We start from the raw sequence: 22979 nt of genomic DNA on the forward strand, positions 1-22979 counted from the left end.
AGTGATGTGAAAATAATTTATAATCAAATTCAAACTCTAAATAGAATATTGGATGTGTGTCTTTATGTTCTCCAATACCAATATACAACACATAATTAGGATGTTTATTCATTAGTTGTTCATTGCAGACAATCTTCATTACAGTTGGCACATTACAGGAAATATCATTTTTCATTTTGTCCAAAAGTCAAAACAGAGGTAGAAAAAAACTACATTAAAAAAGTGTCGGCCAGAGTAGATGGAGGATGCCAGGTGTGATGATGTGATCAGTTAGCATCTGCAGTCATCCAGACCCAAACTCGGTACCAGACCCAGACCCAGAATGAGACTTGGACCCATACCCGGGCTCAGGCCCAGACCCAGGTTCAAATCCAGGCTCAAACAGCAGCCACTCGCATCAGTAGTTCTCAAACCGTTTCATTCAGTCGCTCTACCACCCCCAGGGCTGCCAACTCTCACGCCACACCTTGTATTTCTCACACTGAGAAGGCAACGCCAACCAAGTACTCATATTAACGTTGTAAACAGTAATGGTCGAGGTGCAGGCACATGGACTAAAGCAACATAGACACTCGAACACTCGTGAAAGCTCGTCTCGGGAGGGGGGGGGTGGGGGGGTTAGGGGGGGTGCCAAACCGTGAAATGTCGGGGAGGGGGGGGGGGTGCTTTGTACGCAGCAACATTTAGGTTGGCACCACCAAATCTCACTCCAAGGTTTTTTGAAAAGTTGGCAGCCCTGCACCCCTCAAAAACACCCCCCCCAATTATAATTGTATCCTCTCTCTTTCTATTTACAGCCTCAATACACTCGACAATACACAGTCCTTCTCCATCCCCCCTCATGCCTTCACTGGACACCCCCTTCTGATAGTCGCACCCCACAATTTGAGAACCACGGCTCTACAGAACCCATTTCTGACCAGCACCAAGATCTCATGATGATATTCCCCCAAAAATCCATCCTGAGGCCTTGTGTATGTGGAGACATGAAGAAGGTACAGTTTCCAACGGCAAAGGCAGTTGGCCACTGGTTAGTCCTCTAGTCATGCTGCTGTTAGCGAGCCGTTAGCTGCTATGAGTTAGCCATTAGCAACCCCTTTTGCAGTTCCAAGACCTCAGTATAAGAGGCAGTTGATTCTCCTATTCCAAATGACGCTAACTGCTAACAGAGCTGACCATGATCTTTCATCCTCAGTAGGTCATGATCCTTCATGATCCCTGTCCTCAGTAGTCCTCTGGATATAAGTTTTATTCCATCCACTGGAAAAGCTACAGCTAGCTAGCAGTTAGCGCTTAGTTTCCACTCTCCAGTACAAATGTCTCGATATCAACAGTAGCTCTCTGAGTACTTGACCGCTCCCTCTCCTGTGTTGCCCTGTGGTGGTCCATCCAGCCCGTTGAGCACTTGCTTGCGAGCAGATATGTAGCAGTAGGCCTTCCCCTTCCTGGCTCCAGGGTGGTGGTGGTAGAGGAGAGGAGGGTGGGGGTCAGGGCCCTCCAACGCCTGGCAGTCGGGCTGGCAGGAGGGGTTGTGTTGGCACGGAGGTGCGTTGGCGCCCACCTGTGGGGTTTGGCTGCCAGTGTTTCGCTGGTCGTCCAGCACGGTCATGCCCAGCTTCCACCTCTGCCACTTCTTCTTTATCTCCGACTGAACCTGGGGACGGAGGGAGGGGGATAGAGAGGGAGGGAGAGAGGGAGGGATGGATGGAGGGAGGGGGATAGAGAGAGGGAGGGAGAGAGAAAAATGAATATAGAGAGAGGGACACACAGGACATGAAGAGAAGTAGGACGTGGGGGCGCTAAGTTCAACAGGACAACCATGTGTGTAAATGTGACCTTTGACGTGACCTCTCCAAACTTGACCTTTTATGCTGACATGGGTTGAAGCCCCCCTGCACAAACCCCCATACAAAAACCTGCCCACCTTTCCCCCACACACACATACACACCCTGCACCGCCTATGAACCACACACACACACTCTTGCCTCGACCAGTGACATCCTGCTGGCCAGTCGGCTATGTTTAGCAGTGTGACTTCTAAGCCTGGGTGACATGCTTGTGTGCTCTGCTACTCTCTCTCACACACACACATATACACACACACACACACACACACACATAGCAGTCATTGGGTGCTGCCGTAATACGTTCTCACTATTTGCCACCCTGCAAACACACGTACACACACACACGTACACACACACACACACCTTCCCCCATGTCAGCTTCTACACCTTCATTTCCACACTCACCTCTTTGTTGACAAAACAGTAGAGGATGGCTACCAGGAGACCCTAAAAGAGGAGAGGGGGGAGAGGAAGAGAGGAGGGGGGAGCCATTAGTAGAACAAAATATGAAACTAACATATCTACAAGAAGAATGTTTGTATGCATTTTTTAGTTTTCTTTTTTTAACTTTTAATCTTTGAACGGTTTCATTTTAATTTTGCTCATCATAAATGACCAAGAAGTATTCCATTCTAGTCATCAGTTACCTGGAAGGAGTTGAAGAAAAGTTCAAAGAAGAGGTTGACATTTCGGAGGACTCCCTCCGTCTGCTCCTCTGACATCACAGCAAACACCACCTCATGGATCCCCAACAGAGGGATCAGTGTCAGAGTGGACTTGGCCAACCTGCACACACACACACACACACGCACCCACACACACACGCACACACACACACACACACACGCACACACACACACACATGCACACACACACACACAGGCACACACACGCACACACACGCACCCACACACGCACACACACACACACACACACACACACACGCACCCACACACACACACACACAGGCACACACACGCACACACACGCACCCACACACATGCACACACACGCACATGCACACAGACACATAGAAGGTGTTATTTGACATGGAACCCAACAGAAGCCAATTGTACGTCTGATCTGGGGATGTGGGAGATCAACTCACCTGAACTTGTAATCTGTGTATCTCATCTGGTGAGCCTTGAGTTTAGACACCAAGATCTGTATGATCCGGATAAAAATGAAAAAGTTGACCTGGAAACAAAAAGAAAACACATTAACTTGACAACAACTCCAAAAACAACTTCACAACAGTCAGATAAAAAATAAACAGAAGTCACTGTCAGAAAAGATAATTTCCTCTCCTCATTAAACAGCAAAGAAAATGCCAACATAGGTCAACAACACTAATTGAGTGTACTTTCTTCATAACTTCATTATGCAGTCAGCAGTTGACTGTGGAGAGAGTTGTGAATAGGCGCTTTTAAGATGTGTTCTGGCTGTTCTTTTAGATTATCAAGTGGGGCGTAAAGGCCAGCTACTGGGTATGAAAATGGAATGTTTAGGATAATGCACTGTGTATAAATGAGGCACTAACCTGTTAGAACTGTGTACTAGTCTTAGATTATTTAGTGCCCTTTCTAAATGCACTGATCTTCGCTTGAATACAAAATGTCTGCTTAACGGACAAATCGAAATGTCAGCAAGTGTCCAGGCTCAGACTGTCTCCCTCGTACGTCTGGCTTACCGGCATCTTCTGAATCTGAGCCGTAGCCGTAACAGAAGCCACTGAACGAGGGCTTTCGTCTGACGGAGGACAAGGCGATGAGGCAGCAACGCTGCCACTGTCCCTGGAAACTGCTGACTGCTCGGCCTGTTTGTGTGTGGGGTCTGTCAGCAGTGTGAGAGCTAGGCTTTAGACACGCCACCACGGTATCGGAGGTTTACCCGCAACAATAGAAGTGTGAAGCCTTCATGGAACTTGAGTTGTGAGAGCAACAAGCCCTTAACGGCTCCCAGCCCTCAACCTTCTTTACTGGGTTACTGAGAAAAGAATCCGGGTGGTGGTATGAGTTTTTCTTTGTTTTGTCGTCGGAAGCCAATGACTCATCCATGAATTTTAATTTGTTGGATGTGTTCCGGAACTGAACCACTTGACGCTCGCGTCGGCAGAATTGCCCGTGGCCTGTCACGGTCCACTAACTTCAAAGAGAACACAAGACTTCAGGGAGGCTGTGGTGTGTGTGTGTGCGTGTGAGTAAACGACAATAGGGTCTAGCTGTTTTGGAATCAGCTTCAGACTCCCTGTTACTTCAAGGCACAGCAGAATGTGTATTTGCTTGTTTGTGTGCCTGTGTGTGTGACTGCTACTCACCAGGATGGCCAGTAGGATGGGTGTGCGTATGATCCACCAGTAGGCCATGTTCTCATTGATCTCCCAGCACCTTGAGACACACAACCATCAGGACAAGAGACTCCATACAGATGGGCTGTATAGTGTAGATATACTGAAGGTCATGTCCTTGATTCACTACTGATCTATCCATCCATTCACCCAGTCATCCATTCATCCATCCCTCTAGATACCCTGTGTGTGTGACTGTGTGAGGGACTGACCTGGTGTTTTCATACAAGTACCGAACGATTATCCACGGGACCACGAATAACACTGGGGTCCCTGAAATACAAAATACAGGCACTGTGTGTGTGAGTGTGTGTACGAGCGGAAATACAGTAAAAGCTAGCATTGTCTGCTATTGTGTGTGTGTGTGTGTGTGAGTGCCTACCCCAGCCGATGAGCAGGTAACCACAGAAGTAGCTGTTCTCAGAGAACACCCTGAGCACCAGCAGGTTGTGCAGGTACAGGCCCTCCACCAGCAGCCAGTAGTAGTTGGCCCCCACACAGTACTGCATCAGCACCTGGGCCACCCGACAGCCCGACACCGCCTGGGGGGAGGAAGGTATGGTGGAGGGGGGTATGGTGGAGGGGGGTGGGGTGAGGAAGAGGTTGGTGGGGGTATAGGGTGGAGGGAAAGTAAGCAAGAGAGCAGAAGTGTGTGTGTGTGTGTGTGTTGGAGAGTGGATGTGTTTCTGTGTGATGTGTGAGTGTGTGGATGAGTGTGGATGTGTGTGGATGTGTAAGAAGTAAACGTGTGTGTGTATGTGAGAGAGCGAAGAGAGACTAGCGCTTGTGTCTTTGCCGACCTGGTCACTCAGCACTTCGGACACGTCCCTGTTGTTCTTGAACTCTGGCGTATCTCTGGTCAGCAGTGCGTCCCGGGTCAGGATGGACACGGCCCGCAGGATGAAGGAGGCAAACAGGTTGCTGTGGATACAGTTCCTGGTGCACCGCAGCTTCCTTCCCAAAGAAACACACAACAGCCATTTATGTTTTACGTTAAAATGATATAGTGTTTACTGTACAGCACTGTATATTGACTGTATAGACTGTACTGTATTTTTGCTTTATAAATGGTTTCTCTGTATTGTGTGAATTATGTTAATTACCTGGATATAGCTCTACTGTATATGTATGTGTACTGGTTTAAGTGTATGTGTGCTGGTTTGAATGAGGGGGTTTCTGTATTTGTGTGCAGGTTTGAATGAGGGGGTTTGTGTGTTTGTGTGCAGGTTTGAATGAGGGGGTTTGTGTGTTTGTGTGCTGGTTTGAATGAGGGGGTTTGTGTGTTTGTGTGCAGGTTTGAGAGTGTGTGTGTACCTGAAGGCATTCAGGATGATGAGGGCCAAAGAGAGGCTGGCCAGAGACAGAGTGTAGCCCACTGTGTACATGATTCTGAAGTAGGCCAGGACTGCCATCTGGTACTCCTGAGGAGACAAGCAGACAGGCAGACAGACAGACAGACAGGCAGACAGGCAGACAGACAGGGAGGGAGGGAGACAGACAGACAGACAGACAGACAGACAGACAGACAGACAGACAGACAGACAGACAGACAGACAGACAGACAGACAGACAGACAGACAGACAGACAGACAGACAGACAGACAGACAGACAGTGACTCAGTGTTGCAGAGATGCCTTCAGATGTGTCTAGTATCCATAGCGAGTGCGACGGCCCACCTTCTCCCCCTGCTGCTTGCTGTCGTACTCGCACTGGGAGTGGTCCCTCCATGTTGGGCTCGTTATGTTGGTCGCCCACTGGCCGTTCGGTCCACACTCCCGCAACACGTAGCCATGGTGGACTACACAAACCCAGAGGAGCCCACACACACACAGAGACGTGGATACACACATACAAGCACAAACACATACACAAACACACGTATTATCTAATGTCAGTTTCCCAGACAGAGTTTTAGCCAGATAATGTCAGACCTTCATGGGGAATGTGTAATTAGTTACATCCAGGACTCTTCCTTATCTGTATCTGGGGCAAGTAGCTGGGATTGTTATGAACAGAACCTAATATCAGCCCCACTGTGGAACGTGAAAGGTGCTGTCCCTCACGATGAAGCAGTACCTAAAGTGATCTGTACCAGGGACAGGGACCGGTACTAGGGTAGGGGTAGTGGCATGGGGTGGGCAGTCCTACCTGTGTCATACCAGGGCAGGTACCAGGGACAGGGCACTCTGACGGTGGAGTTAGGCTCTCCATCTCCCCAGCAGGCGTACATATCAAACATACGACCACAGAAGACGCCTGATCCGGAGAGGAGGAGAACATGGAGGAGGAGAGAGGAGGGGGGGAAAGGGAGTTAAAGTACAGGCGGAGAGGGCCGGAATGGGAGGATGAGAGGATGGAGGAAAGAGGTGGTAAGTGTTGTGCGTGAGAGTGTGGGTGGTGTATGCGTGTGTCGGGCGTGTAAGTGTGTGTGTCGGGCGTGTTACCTGAAGGCGTGGGCTCTGTGCTCTGGTGTAGCAGACACTCGTTCCTGTATTTGTTCCATTCCTCCACGGTGTCCTTCCAAGACTTCTGAGACACACGCTGCACACAGCCAATCACAGCGCAGGTCAGAGGTCAGGAGTCTGAGGTCAGGGCTTAGACCTGGACTGAGCAAACAAGGTGTTTCTGGACAGAGTGAGTCTGTGTTTCTGGATGGAGTCTGTGTTTCTGTACGATGTCAGTAGGTGTTTCGGTACTGCCCGCGAGTACTGACTAAAGTGCTCATCTCCAGATTGATCCAACTGCCTGTAAAGCCTCTGGCTTCTCGACCGGCGACTCTATAAAAGCTGACAGACCACTGAAGCAGCTGGATCGATACCTCAGCTGGAGCAGAGCTCCTCTCACTGCCTCTGTCTCACCTCAGTGCTGCCTCTCTCCCGGCCAGGCTGGGGGGAAGAGCTCGGACATGTACAGGATGGCCTGTGGTCCTCTTGAGAGGGATCTTCTCATTACCTAAGTGTCACAGCAGGTACTGACAACCATATAACACCCTAACTCGTGTCTGAGCTGGTCTGGGGGACACTGCACAGCACTCTGAGGTGATTCTACAGAGCCTGCTCTGCTGGCTATTGGGAGGGTCATTAGTAAGCACTACACTGGCAGGTCATTTTGGAGCGCTCGGTACATATATTAAAATATACATTCTTTAATATTTTCCTTATTTTAAATGAATTGTATTCAGATCAATTGTAGTCTGAGAGACGTATATGAGAGAATAGACACGCTAGATTTTTCAGCCGGTTGTTTTTCATTTCAAATTTCCTGATAAGAACTTCATGTCATTTGCTTCATTTCCCGTAGAAATGCAGCTTTTAATGATTGTGTATGCATTTCTTTCAATTCAAATGTCAAAACTCTCCCGTCGAGTGTCTCCCCAGGATGGAAGTGGAGGAGGGGGGGGTGTGTCCAGGAGGACCTACCTCTGTTCCGCTGAGCACAGACAGGGTGAGGAGTAGGAAGAAGGCGAGGGTCTTCATTACTCAGGGGGGTGCGAGGGTCGGGGGGGCAGACATCTCAGGGCTCGGGGGTTCACTTACCCCAGAGGGACAGCAGCGGGGTGGGGCAGATCCCAGCCGTGACTCATACCCCCCCCACCCTGAGGCCCGGCACCTGCAAACAGCAAGCAGGACTCCTGCTCATCGAGTTTGATGTGGACCGTCTCACAGTAAACACATCCACCCACAGTAAACAAAGCCTGTTATGTACTGGTAAGGTGACACGACACACACACACACATACACGGTAAGCTAAGTACACAAACACATCCACCCTCGCAAACATCCGTACCTGCCCACACACACACACACACACACACACAACTCTGAAGACAGACACACCACACTGGCGGATGGGATCAGACCAAACACGGAAACAAGCTTCTGGACCCTGCCTTGCCTTTCACCTGGAGACCCAGCACTCTGATAAATGATGAATGAACGGCTTCGCTTGTCTATTATTCATGGCTCTGTGAGGGTGTGTGTCTGTAGCGTGTGTGTCTGTAGCATGTGTGTCTGTAGCGTGTGTGCGTGTAAATGTGTGTGTTCCTTCCTGTGTGTGTAAGTAAGCCCAATGTTCTTTTTAACAGGGCAGAAAACAGCTCTGTTGAACTCCCCCGCCCCAGACTCTGATGGTCACACGCACCAGGACAGTAGGAAGTCTAGAGACAAACATCAGAAGGAAAGAGAACGCGTTTGCCTTCGCCGTTTCACTCTCCCCGGTGAGAGGGAACGGTTTAAAGGCTTCAATGATTGTTCTGTTTTCTGCGGTGTCTTGTGGCTTCGCCAGTAATGCACTGTAATGTATTCACCATGAGAGAGAGAGAGAGAGAGAGAGAGAGAGAAAGAGAGAGAGAGAGAGAGAGAGAGAGAGAGAGAGAGAGAGAGAGAGAGAGAGAGAGAGAGACATGTCTTAGGAACAGCCCGCTGTGCTTCTAACATATTGAATGTTGCTTGATTCTGTGGAGATGAGCTGGATGCCTCGGAGCTGCAGGATTTTCATAACATCCCCCGAACATAACCCATACTGAACATAACCCATCCTGTTTTTACAAACGCTTTATTTTCATGTCCTTTAAGTGTGTCTGTATGCAGATGTCCTGAACAATCCCTTGATTGAAGCCACAGTATAACTGAATTGGGTTGCAAACCGTAGTCATTACAAAAGAATGCTCAATGCCCTCTGGGTAATGCCTCTTTGACCCTGACAAGGAATGGAGTCGGGTTGGATTCATCTCAGGAAATGATGTGAGGTACATGTGACTGACATGTCATTACCCATGGAGCTTTCATGCTCAAGGCCCCTATGTTTAAAGTCAACCTGTCAGTCAAACCACAGAGTTAATACAGGTAAATCTCACAGATAGCAGGTAATTACACCTGTCAGTATCTGTGAGCATGTGTACGTGCGTATGAAAGGAGACGTATATTTAAATGTCACAGTCCAAACCTATAAGGATTTTACCAAAACATCTGCTGCTTTGAGAGAGTGTGTGTGCGTGTGTGAGAAAGAGAGAGAGGGTCCAGGTGCTGTGTGTGGCTGTGCATGAGTTTAACTGTGTGAGTGAGTGAGTGTGTGTGTGTGTGTGTGTGTGTGTGTGTGTGTGTGTGCAAGAAGACAAGAGTGTGTGTGTGTGTGTGTGTGTGTATGTGTGTGCGTACACAGCGAGATGGAACAGAGCTGCTGATATTTACCCGGTCATGAATCCTAATGAAAGCCCACCTCGTTAGTTTGCTGGTGAAGCCTGCGGGCTCTTTCTGGGAATAAAATATGACCGTGTTTATGACAGGAACATACTGCCAGAACTCTCAAGTTGGGACTGACTCATTACCACACTTCCACAAGCCATCGTGGAGGAAACCCACACTGTTTAGACTAGAACCATTGGAAGGGCTGAAATAATTAGAACAATCATCACAGCTAATCATGAAGGGGAAGAAAGCTATGGGTTTCATTATCCTGTCAGTGGAATAAATGTGTGAATGAATACATAAAGCAGGGAGCAGAGGGGGTCTTGGCTGGGTTCAAGACAAGCTCAGAGTAGAACCAAATTAGAATGATTGCGGGTGTCTGGCTGTAGATGACTGCGTCAGCATTTATAAGGTAGTCCACTATCAATACACAATGCTAGTTTATTTAAAGTTTTGACAAATCTTCAATCCTATACATACACATGTGTATATAGCATATATATATATATATACACATACAAATATGCATAGAAAGATGGAAATACCATATACTGCGTATATGATTTGTACATTTACATGAACAGTGATAGCTAATATCTATAGAAGATGTGCCGTGACATGCATGTGCTGTACCCTGCAGTTCACTGCTCATACAGGTGAGATGCATGCAGAGCGGAACGCAGCTAAGATGGAAGAGTGGATAACCACATTCTACCTTTCTGACCCGCAAGACACGCGTCTTGTGTAAAGGTAGAGGAAGGTCATGGGACATCCTGTGCTGCCATAACTGGTTTAACAGATGAGGAAGAAGAGAGGAGAGGTGAGGAGAGGAGACAAGGAAAGGAGAGGAAAGGAGAAGAGAGGAGGAGAGGAAAGGAGAGCAGGGGGAGAGGACTGGGGCGAAGGGATTAGTATGTAACCATACTACATGTTCGATTAACCTCAAGAACAACTGGATGACCACATTAAAGAAAGACTGTCTCCTGGTCAAAACACATGCCCCTCCAACCTTTCATGGTTCATAACATGTCACAAGTCATGTCTGCTGATGAGATAAACAACCATTAGTTCAGTCCCACTGCTCTTCGTGTGTGTTGCGTTCCGAATTCTTCCCAGAAGGCTTTGCTGAGACTGACAGCTAAAATGGAGCAGGGAGCGATAATCTGCTTCATATCACAGGAGGCAGTGGTGTGGAACCATTTAGGCTTGTCTCTAAGCTACAGTCGGCTGGCTTGGGGAGCTCCCTGCCTTAGAGGCAGACAGACAGACAGGCAGGCAGACAGACAGGGTTTTCTGTGTTTTGGAAGGAGACGAGAGGCAGACAGACAGGTTAAGCAGACAGCTAAAGAAGACAAGACGCAGGAAGAAAGATGAAAGGATGTGAAAGGACTCCAAAAAGAGCAGGAGAGCGTGAAAGGCAGGAACAGAGAAACGGAAGGAAACCAAGACAGAGAGCGGGCCTTTCCAGAACTATTCACTTCCAAACACATACTATTTATGGTTGTGCATCTGAGGATCAGTCGCCTGAATGGGCACAATCGATAACGAGCCAATAACACACTCATTAAGCTTTGATTTACCGAGGTAAACATCTTCAGAATCAATCGACTCTTCTGGTACGCCTCTCTAAATTCATGAAAACCGAATCCGAACCCTGAAAAAAGGCGGCGCGGTGACATGGTGAGAGATGGTCGTAGCTTACGTGGAGCCTGCGTCTGAGTTCATTACAGGCAAGGAGAAGCAGGATCTCTGGATCCACACTACGGCCTGTTCCATCTGCTGTCACACAGACGAACACGCAGGTATATACGCAGAAGGAGGGAGGGAGGGAGGGAGGGAGGGAGGGAAGGGAGGGAGGGAGGGAGGGAGGGAGGGAGGGAGGGAGGGAGGGAAGGGAAGGGAAGGGAAGGAAGGAAGGGGAGGGGAGGGGAGGGGAGGGGAGGGAGGGAGGGAGGGAGGGAGGGAGGGAGGGAGGGAGGGAGGGAGGGAGGGAGGGAGGGAGGGAGGGAGGGAGGGAGGGAGGGAGGGAGGGAGGGAGGGAGGGAGGGAGGGAGGGAGGGAGGGAGGGAGGGAGGGAGAAATACATTGAGAGGAAAAGAGAATGCTAAAAGTGGCCTGTCAAATGAAGGGACGAAATTGCAAAGATTTGTGAGAGAATCTGGCTTCATTTCCACTAGACAGATATTACTCTGTATAGACTCAGTTGATATATTATTGTCCCTGTATCGTCCCTGTATTGTCCCTGTGTCCCTGTGTTCACAATCATGTCCTGAACTATCGATGATGGGTAGATGCAGAAAGCAGGGTTATATTATGTCCATGCTCCCCAGGATGACAGTATGTTGATATACTCCTGTACTCTGTGAGTCCTCTGAAGTTGAGTATTGATAAGTTTTCAAGAGTGACGTACAAGAATGACCTGAACTCAGACTTCTGAATCAGACCATCAATCTAGGGACTCCTTAGAACATCAGGAATAAACATGTGTGTGTACGTGTGTGTGTGCCAGAGAAGCGTCTTCCTTTAAGAGGAAATGGAACATCAAAAAGGAAGTACATGACCCTAGAGATTCTTCTGGAGTGTATGTGTGTCCACAGTTGTTCGTCTGTCTGTGTGTGTGTGACATGACAGAGCTCTTAGGGACCCTCTCTAAAAGTGTGTTCCTGCTGGTAATAAAACAGGATGCTAGCGTGCAGCTCACTACTTCCTGGGCTAACAGGAAACAGTAAGTGTGTGTGAGTATATGTGTGTGTGTGGGGGGGGGGGGGGAGGGGGGTCAGAGGGCGAGAGTGTGTCCTGCTGGTTCTGGTTACTGTGCCTACACCCCAGAGGTAACACTAACCTCTTTCAGAGAACCAGGGAATTATTACGTAAGACAAACTAGAGCTCTGTGTGTACATCATTAACCCAACAGAAACGGTGATCCGACCCGATCTGTTACAGCTGATCTAACTGATGCTTGGATGACCATCATTGGAGCTGACTTGCCGGTTTTGCCGTCTGCTTTGTAGCACCCAGAGCCGACCAGGTGCAAGGCACCTTTTAACAGTCAGTCACACAAACATGGTCTCTGAACCACCTCTGTTATATTAGTTGAGTCAGGGCCCAGTGAGTCCACTGAACTGAGACCTTTGCACACCTACTGTACCTGCATTACCCTGGACACTGACAGAGAGAGAGAGAGAGAGAGAGAGAGAGAGAGAGAGAGAGAGAGAGAGAGAGAGAGAGAGAGAGAGGGGGAAAGAAAGAAAGGTGCAGTGAAACCCAGCTCCAGTGTGCCAGTGGTGCTGCTACAATGAAGCGGGAGGGAGGGAGCGAGGGAACAAGCAGAGAGAGAGATATACAGAAAGACACAAAGAGAGAAAGAGAGAAACAGAGAGAAATGCAGTGACAAAGAAAAACTCAGACAAATTTTCTTCATTGTGGAGTGCGTATCGTCAGATCTCTGCTTTTCTAACAAGTCCTGAGGGTTTAGGGGGCATTTTTGCATATCCAGAGGAGTGTAACAGGATTGACAAACACGCTTACAGAAAGACAGGCTTATGGACAGACACCTATCAGACAGACAGCTATCAGACAGGCAGCTATCAGACAGAGGGCTCACATCCAAACAGGCTTACAGACAGACAGGATTACAGACAGCTATACGACAGACAGGCTTACCCACAGACACATTACAGACATCTACTCCAATGTGCTGTAGCACACGAGTCATATTCCTGTCCAGGATCCTGCTCCCTAGGGTCTCTCCGCAGTGGTGCCTGAACGGAGCAGGTCAAGACGGGGTCTGCCTCGTGCTCTTAGTGACCAGCCCTGGTTAAAGGACTGGGAGGATGAATAGCTCTGATTGACCTGAGCTACACCCCCGCTGGGTCACAGCCACCAAAGCCACGGCGGATCCATTACTGAGAGGAGAGGGCGAGAGGAAAGAAAAGAAGAGGAGAGGTGAAGAGAAGAAAGGTGAGATGAGGAGAGTTGAGGAGCGGGGAGGAGAGGAGGAGAGGAGGAGAGGAGGAGAGGAGGAGAGGAGGGGAGTCGATAGACAATGAGAAGAGAGGAGAAGGACTGGAGGAGAGGACTGTGGAGAGGGAGGAAGGTCGCACAGTGCATTCCTAATGCTTTATCTGACAGACGCATCAGTAGAGAGACAGTGGCAGGCGGCCATGTTGACTAGCCTGTTTACTGTTCACTCGGACGTCATTTAGAACCTGTATGAGGGAACAGTGCTGAGGGCTAACCCCACCCTGACCCCCTCACCCCTCCGCAAGGTTGCGGAGGAGAGAGGGGCGGATTTGTCCCACGCAGGGTCTATATGTCATGGAGGAGCACCAGCACAGCTGACATTCCCAGGACCTTGAGGGATGGCCTGTGCTGTCCACCGTGCACGCAAGGAGCCGGAATGGCAGACGAGGGGGAAAATGTCACACAGAAACCCAAAACATCCAAACGCGTACGCACATTCACGCACTTGCTAGGCGACAGATAGCATTCCTAGAATGGTAAACAATAAAATGTCAATTTGTCTCTGTCGCTGCCTTTCTCTTTCTCACACACACACACAGACATTCACACACAAAGTTTAGGGGCTTTGAGGACAACAAAAAAAACGATAACATTATGTGACAACTCTTAAAACTAATTTCACTCATGGATTCCAAACCCTTCCCACTGCCATCAAACGCAACAAGTAACTTGACAACGCATTTTATTCTTCACTTTCCTCTTTCTCTCCCTTTCCAATTTGTCTTTTTCTCAATGTTTCTGTCCTCAGTGAAATGGAGGGGGAAGAGGGAAGGGGAGATAGGGGATAGGGTGGGGGCAGAAGGGCGAAGAGAGAGGATAAGAGAGGCAGAGAAAGTGGAGGACACAGAAAGAGAGAGAGGGAACAAAAAGACCATCCATCAGAAAGGGGGGAAGAGGGGGAGAAGGGGAGACAGGAAGAAATGGAGAAAGAAAGAAGGAGAGAAAAATACATGTGGAGGACAGAGAGAATATAAGAAAAAAGAATAGAAAACGAGAGAGAGAGAGAGAGAGAGACTAAGGGAGGGACACAGAGCAGAGGTACTCCGATTCTTTCAGCCTGTCAAGTGACCCGGTGTGGAGACGATCCAATTAGGAACCGTCACTCACTCCTTCTCACAAGCCCTCTGCTGGTGGGCATCACGACCAGGATCAGGGCAGGAGGAGATCTCCAGACACGCATACCCCGAGCACTGGCAGTGTTTCCCACACATAGACTAATTTGTGGCGGTGCGCCACAGAATCAACACCGGCCGCCACACATTGCGTTTCGTAAAACATTTTTTTTAATCGCTATTTAGGTAAAAACACGCAGCGTATTCGTTCAGCTGCATTTCCTTTCCCTGCTCTCCCTCCGTCTCTTTCACGCACGCGTCTTTCTCACATACACACACAGTCACTACGTCAGCACACGTTAGCAACGATGCATACGCCGTTCTAGTGAGACCGACAGCTACATCAGCGAGCCTTCAGCATTAGTGCCGTAGCTAAATGTCTAGGAAAGTTGAGGCTACTTTTCGCTAGGTACCGACGGACATGTCTTAATCGAAGGTTCCCCTTCGTTCTTTTGGTGAGAAGTTTCAAGAGCTAGCTCCTTACCCGGCGTCATGGAGCTGACCTGTTAAAAAGTTATTTAGCACCCTGTATGCAGCGTCGCTACCTGCATATGCAGAAATTATTTGTTTGTTGTTGTTGATTTTGTGAATTATTTCGACCCCCCCCCCCCCCCCGCCACATATAGCTTTCTAATCTGTGGGAAACACTGACTGGAGATAACATCACAGCTATTTATGGTTCCATGCTGGCCTGCCTGTTATATCATTCTGTATGGAGCATTACATAGCCTTTATGAACGCATGACCTAATGCTGAACACAGACACCGGACTGTCTAATGTTGGTGTGGCCCTTGACACAGTCGCTAACTGGAACTGTAGACGCAACCATCAAAATGCAATCAGCATGTCGTAACGCTTGACTTAATGGAACCTTTTACCAAATGAACAGATGAATCAAATATGTATTTGATTGTAGCTTCAACCAAATCACGGGTATAGAGGTTGTACTGAGGCCATCATCCCACAACATCTAAATTAAATCAATTTGGAGGAGTTGTTCCAATGCTGTAAACATCCACAAACGTCCCGAGGCCCAGAGTGTCTGGGGTGTTTCACAAGATGAAAAAAGATGATTACTGTGAGCGTTCTCCCAGACATGAGATGTGTTGCTGCTCATTAACTGTATTAGGGAAATAGATGATTACACCGAAAGCATTTTGTTTTGTGGTAATAAGGGAATAGTGTCGTCCGGGATCAAAGCCTGATCAAAGTGTTCTACACAGTGTTGAGCAGAGTTGAGATGTGTGTGTGTGTGTTTTTGTGTGTGTCTGTGTGTTTGTGTGTGTGTGTGTGTGCATGTGTGTGTGTGTGTGTGTGTGTAAGCTAGGAGTCCCAGGCTGGCAGCCAGGTCTGTTTACCGGGTCAACAGTAATGATCCCAGCAGACAGTCAGTCTTCTTCTCTCCTCCAGGAATGCAAACCGAACCCACTGATCTGAAACGCTCAACCCAGTCCCCTAACCTTCCCACCCCCCTACATCCAATCCCTTAACCTTAACTTTAAGGGTTTCTAACTTCCGAGGTTGTTTGACTGTTTAAGGCCATGTCAGCTGTGTCTGAACCTGGCTGGGCACCAGCACAGAGCGCTCTGCTCTGTGTTCCCACTGTTTATACTACAGTAACATACTGCTTTACACTTCCTCACTGCTGCAGGCATTCATACTTGCTGGCTGGGTCCCACACAAACACACACCTAGCATGCACACACACACTCACAGTCACACACACACACCTGAGCATGCGCGAGCACCCCAATACACAGACTCACACACACACACACACACCTAAGCATGCACTGACACACACAGTCCTGTGTTCTGCCCAGCTTGTACCTGTCACTATTTACTTACAGGCTATCAAACTAGACTCAAGCTCAGTAGCTCTGAAGGACTGTTCAAATGAAAGATTGATGTCGGCCCTCAGACATAGACCAGCCTCGCACAGCCTCATATAGACCAGCTCCATATAGACCAGCCTCATACAGCCTCATATAGACCAGCTCCACATAGACCAGCCTCATACAGCCTCATATAGACCAGCTCCATATAGACCAGCCTCGCACAGCCTCATATAGACCAGCTCCATATAGACCAGCCTCACACAGCCTCATATAGACCAGCTCCATATAGACCAGCCTCGCACAGCCTCATATAGACCAGCTCCACATAGACCAGCCTCATACAGCCTCATATAGACCAGCCTCATATAGACCAGCCTCGAACAGCCTCATATAGACCAGCCTCATATAGACCAGCCTCGCACAGCCTCATATAGACCAGCTCCATATAGACCAGCCTCGCACAGCCTCATATAGACCAGCCTCGCACAGCCTCATATAGACCAGCCTCATACAGCCTCATATAGACCAGCTCCATATAGACCAGCCTCGCACAGCCTCATATAGACCAGCTCCACATAGACCAGCCTCATACAGCCTCATATAGACCAGCCTCATATAGACCAGCCTCGCACAGCCTCATATAGACCAGCCTCATATAGACCAGCCTCGCACAGCCTCATATAGACCAGCTCCATATAGACCAGCCTCGCACAGCCTCATATAGACCAGCCTCGCACAGCCTCATATAGACCAGCCTCATACAGCCTCAGACCAGCTCCATATAGACCAGCCTCATACACACTCCTCAGCACACACCAGCATACCTAAACATGGCTTGGATGTGAGTTTGACGGCTCCTGTCCTTTCACACTCTAACCTGGAACCGCAAAGGAGCTGACACACACACACAGCTGCCTGTATGACTCATTCATATAGGGAAACACACACAAGCATAAGCAAACACACACACACACACACACACACAGGAGCCTGACCAATTAGCAGTGACAACAGTAGGGCTGACTGCATGATGGCTCGCTTTACCATAACTGTAACAGCAGCTGCCACTACAGATCAACATTCTCATTGAGTGTGGGTGTGTGTGTGTGTGTGTGTGTGAGTGTGTGTGTGTGTGTGTGTGTGTGTGTGAGTGTGTGTGTGTGTGTGTGTGAGTAAAACGCAGTGGGAGATATGAACAATGTGTGAGAGATAGGGTTAAAGAGCAACACATAAAGGGTGGGTTAAAAGACTGCCAGGCAGACAGGTGATATTGTTTCTTCTGATCATAGGATTCCACAGTCCCAGCCACACCTACAGTATCTCAAGCACACAACTCCACTCATAAAATAACAACAACCACCTATTGACTTAAATACCGCACGATATTTGTACACCAATAAAACAACATGACTTAAAAATAGCACATGTATTGTGTATACATTAATAAAAGAACCACAACATAATCTAAAGATACCACACAATGCTTGTACACCACGGCCGACCACTAACACAACAGAGATGAACTCTCAGTCATGAAGATCCCAATATTCCGACCTCTGAATACCGAATACCATACATGATTCTTGTGTTTACTCAGTAGTGGTTCCTAGACGTCCAGTAGGCCTATGCAGTAATTCGATAAGCCTAACACGTCCTAATATCCCATAGTTAATGAATAATAACAGGGCTAGCGAACAAATATGCTGTTTATAACAGTTAGGTAATGTCTGAGAGAGCGTTAGAGGTCTAAACTGAGTCAATGATTTGGTTGGCTGTGCTGTGTTAAATTCTGCATTGTAACTCTAATGGTGGAATAATCGATAGTCTCTTATAGGCTCACACTTATGACTGTGACCCAGATGCCCGAATCGGATTAAGTGTATCCAGTTTTGTTATTTCTCCTTATCAGTTGCTGAAGAAGACAACTGATGTACATTAAGCGCACGCACAACTTGACAAACCAGTTAAATACAATTCAACGTTCAGTTTCCTCAAAAAATAAGAACATGCATTTGTCTTTCTGATTAATGTAGCTGTTCTTTATGAACTAATCTAAAATCTTAATACAATAACGGATCGTTAACCTTTTATAGGTTTGAGCCTCCTTGTTAAATGCACCAAACGGATCAAGGACAATCCGATTTTATAATAGCCTATTGTGGTGGTCAAACCGACCCAATGATCCAGAACCGTGGATTTTGGGTCCACTCAGACTTATTTAAACTCAGTGACTTAACAAGAGGGCAGATCACTGCTGTCGCGCTTACGTTGTGCGAGGATTTCACGCTCTTTTGATATCTGACCGTCGATAAATTAATAGGCTATATAGCAAATTCAGGCATCGCATAATGTGCCCTTGAATCTTCTTGTATTTCTGTGTGGATTAAATCTTCTATCCATGAACAGCAATTATCCACACAGACAACGCTCGAGCTCAAAAACCTGAGAGCAAATCTAACTTTACAATTATATTTCTAAAAAGATGCAGTCTAGTAGCCTGCTACACAGCCTAAATGATTGATTATCCCCTCCCCCAAAAAAGAATACAACAAAATAGTGCTGTAGCCCATAAATCATTGACTAAAGACAAGAAATAAGTTGAGAATCTTTCTCATTTTACTGACATCCTATATGGTCTCTTAGTCTCAGTACGAAGTATCCTGTAACACTTCACACCTTAGTGCCTAATAGAGCAGTTTCAATATAAGCAGATGCCATTCATCAACCTTCTGCTAAGAAATCGTCGCAGTAAATGACTGCTTTACTTCCAGTTGTAATTAAACAAATAAAACATCTTACTGTATCTCATCTCTTTCTTACCATTCCCACCAGAAAAATCAGAGTGCACAATTTTTCATTAGACAGATCTGACCAACTAATACTTTAGAATGAAACTAGATCACATTACATTTTTAAATAGAGAATGCAACTATACCGTGTGCAGCTTACCGTTTGAAAACTCATTTTTTATCAATGTGCGGTTGATTGCAGTAAGATCCCGTGCGGTGCGCCTCCGTGCCCCTTAGCGCCAAAAGTAGTCCGCGTGATTTAAGAATTACAGTTTGGTCAATGTGAAGAAACACGTGCTTGTCACACGGTGTTTTCTAAGCTCTTGAGACTTAAGGAGCGGACGTTAAAAAACACTTGTCCCGGTGACGGACTGCGCAGGGTCCAGCCGCCGGCACACTCTCCCCTCTTCTCCGTGGATCGCGCTGTGTAAACTGTTCTCGTCAAAGCACACGAAACAGTGTGTCACCTGTAAAATCATGCACTGCTTTAGACGTCTCTTAAAGCTACAGTGGGGATTAATGTGTAAATCTTAACAACTGCATGAGATGACGAGATAATACAGAGGACACAAATCAAAAAATCGGTGAATCCAGACACTGGCTGTGCATAGCAAGACCCAAGAAGGGCTTTCCTTTGAACATGGCTCAGAACATTTTCACACTACTCGAATAGGCTATCTGTAATCTATGTTACATTGCTAGACAAACAACGATTTCAAAGCTGACTTTCAACGGTTGCGATCCTTGCGTGCCAGGATAGTATTGTTTGCTTAGTTGAGCCATTGTTGAACTGTTTGCTCGTGTTCTCGTTCTAACCTGCACCACACAAAGGCACCATGAGTATTCACCCATCACACACCCTGACCAAGAGGGCCGCTGCCCGCCCACTCGTGAGCCGTGTTTGGTCACCTTGCTGGGCCAGGGGCGGGGCTGTGCTGGTCACCTCCAACCAGGTGTGCCCTATACCTGTCAGAAGCACTAATCTTCCTGGGAATTCTTTAAATAAGGTGTTTAGGTTACCTTGTGTCATATCTGACACAGGCACACACACACACACACACACAAACACACACACACACACGTACACACACACACACACACACACAGACACACACACACACACACACACACACAGAGACACACACACACCTGTTTGTCTATTAAGCACTATGTGCAGACTTGATGTATAAATGTCAGCGTTCAGGTGTCCCACTACGCCCAACCCCCTTAGTGTCTGTCATTACACCAAGATTACCTCCTCTTGGTCTGGTCAGCTATTCTTTTCCTCCAGTTATTCCAGGTGTGCCACTCTCAACCACCTTTACCACACAAAGCTCAAACTCCAAAACCATTAATCATCAAACTCACAGGTGTTGAAAGCCTCCTTTCCCCCGTGTGTTAGCATAGCATTGTGCTAAGGTAAGCTAAGTGATGCATGGCAGCTACATGTTCCGACTCATCACTGTATTTTCACGCCTGTTTGAGCTGAATGGGAGACGAGAGAACCTTTGGAAGAAGCATCTAGACTAACACTGCCAATGATGCACAGGAGCACTGGCTAGCTGGGAGACACTGCTGTCTCTTCTGCTGTGCACTCCAGTACTTCTTCTATGGTGCCCTCTAGTCCTTCTTCTATGGTGCCCTCCAGTACTTCTTCTATGGTGCCCTCCAGTACTTCTTCTATGGTGCCCTCCAGTACTTCTTCTATGGTGCCCTCCAGTCATGACCCAGGGAGGCACTAGTCTTGTCACTCAGCAGCTCCTCAACGCTTCCTGAATCACCCGCGGAGACAGGTTAATACACTCTGTCCTGGCTCTGATGAATAGCAGTGCTAAGGAGGGATATGGTAATTCAGAGAGGCAGTAATGAGGTTGAGGAGTTGAGACATGGAATAACTGCATAAGAGAAATGAATAAAGAGGTTTTGTGTAACCGAGCTGGGTGAGTGACTTCCTCCCTTCCGGGGCCTCATTTATAAATGTGGCGTACGCCAGTTCGTACGCAAACTTTAGGATTTGTGCGGTCTTGCATGCACACTGTGACCCGTGCGTACGCACAAAACTTTGAGAAATGGGAAACTATGACTCAGACGGCAGAAGGATGAAACTATGCACAAGCCTTCAAGTGGATATTGTGAAATATAAATATAATCTCACACTGTGTTACATATGAAGAGTTCACAAGCACTTTGAGCTGCAATTCTTGTATGAAAAGTGCTATATAAATAAAGTCTTACTTACTTACTGTTCAAATCAAACATGAATTCCGATAAATACAGACATCCGTTTATGCAAAATAACCCTTAAATATTTAAGTGAATTGTATGGGTAGAATTCATGTGAATTCCACACATAGTTTTATAAAGGAGACCCCTGGTTCTCTACCATCCACTTCTGTCTCCTCCTTTCTTTATTGAAGTTTTTATTTCCAGATGATGTAACACTGCCACAGGGTGACTTTCCGTCACGATCCATTCTTCATCAAAAGTAAAGCTGGAGCAGGAACCATGGGACCGGGGACAAGGTGCATGGCTGTCCTTGAAGCCCGCCGAAGAGCCACCCTACCCTGGGGACAAGAGGGGCAGAGCACTGGCTGGGTGGTACTGTATTACAGTAATGTACTTGATCATACGTATTGTTTTCCCCCCAGGCAGATTTTTGGCCTAAAACCAGGTTTGAGTCACATAAGCCTGCCACATCAGCCCTGCTAATGCACCTAGCGCAGATGGGTGTCCTGTGAGTGGAAAATGTTTCTTTACATGGAACGCTGAACTGTGTCTGGTACAGTAAACAAGTCAATGTCTCTCACAATCCAAAACGGCTTTTAAAATCTCTTGGTATACTTTGGAGACGGAACCACTGTAAATAAGGGTAGGTTGGAGGTTCAGGAATTTACAGCTTATTTTACTGTGGCCCATACTGTACTGTGTCTCTCGTGAACAGCTTTCTCACACTGGAGCAGGCGGCCTATGATTTACTGTCCTGTTGATGTCTGAGGTCAAAGGTAATAAGTTGGGCAGCTCCTGGTTCAAGGGCATCGGATATTCTAACAGGTGGAGCATTTAGAACTGAACAGTTGACGTCTCCCTCGTGTCCACTCAGAAGGAGTTCCTAAGTGTTTCCTCAGGAGCCCACGGATGGAGCGGTGCTGCTGGAACAGACATGGCCGTGCCCTGTCCGAGGTGCACCCGCACCCTTGGGATGGAACCCGCCACTTCAGTGTCATCTCAAGCTCGGGTCACTACCAGCTACCCCAACAAAAAGCTAGCAATTAGTTGGCGCGGGTGGCCTGTATACATACCTGAAGAGCCCAGTGAAATGTCATCTGTTTATAAGAAGTCACTCACAGAACACGCTGGACGTAACGTTTTGGAAGGTCCGAACATCACACATAGCCTTGTCACCACCCCATTTCAACATATTGTAAATGTCAATCAGTACCCGAATGTGACAGCAAGGTAAAAGCAAATGAGAGGTCTTGCTTCTCCATACTGTGCTGTTACTGTAGAGCCACATGATGTCCATTTGACCAGTGTGTAACTGACATCATTAAAGTTAATTGTACAAAAAATATGACCGTTTGTGGAAGACGCTTACACATCTTGAATTTCCTTGAATTTCTGAATTAAGGCAATTGATTTAAGATTGAATGGGCTTGAAACTGACCTGGTTTCCTATCAGCAGTGCCTTAGAGGAAAGGGACACTTCACATTTACGTTCATGTAAACATCTGTAAATCAGGATTCGCCATGTTTTATTGGGCTCGACTTTGTTTGTCGAATGCATTCCTCTGAATAAGACATCCACCCGTAATTTTAATTTCTTGTACAATCGTC

General features: G+C 47.5%; 1 protein-coding gene across 2 annotated transcripts; it reads right to left on the bottom strand.

The window, feature by feature from the left end:
• Positions 1-83: 83 nt before the first annotated feature.
• On the bottom strand, positions 84-19994 carry gipr (gastric inhibitory polypeptide receptor). Of its 2 annotated transcripts, none has more exons than XM_047036491.1 (15): positions 19872-19994; positions 19306-19612; positions 7616-7805; positions 6641-6737; positions 6345-6452; positions 5873-5994; positions 5510-5616; positions 4996-5149; positions 4578-4737; positions 4408-4468; positions 4166-4235; positions 2957-3045; positions 2496-2634; positions 2254-2295; positions 84-1654 (listed from the first exon to the last, which is right to left on the bottom strand). In XM_047036491.1, exons 3-15 carry the CDS (start codon positions 7670-7672, stop codon positions 1328-1330), a joined length of 1533 nt encoding a protein of 510 aa, XP_046892447.1. In that variant the 5' UTR covers positions 7673-7805; positions 19306-19612; positions 19872-19994; the 3' UTR covers positions 84-1327. The 2 variants fall into 2 exon arrangements, with proteins under 2 accessions (XP_046892447.1, XP_046892446.1); XM_047036490.1 differs by having other exon boundaries at positions 84-1184; positions 1292-1654; positions 19306-19994.
• Positions 19995-22979: the final 2985 nt, after the last annotated feature.

The sequence above is a fragment of the Hypomesus transpacificus genome, chromosome 15, assembly GCF_021917145.1.
Source record: "Hypomesus transpacificus isolate Combined female chromosome 15, fHypTra1, whole genome shotgun sequence".
NCBI lineage: Eukaryota > Metazoa > Chordata > Actinopteri > Osmeriformes > Osmeridae > Hypomesus > Hypomesus transpacificus.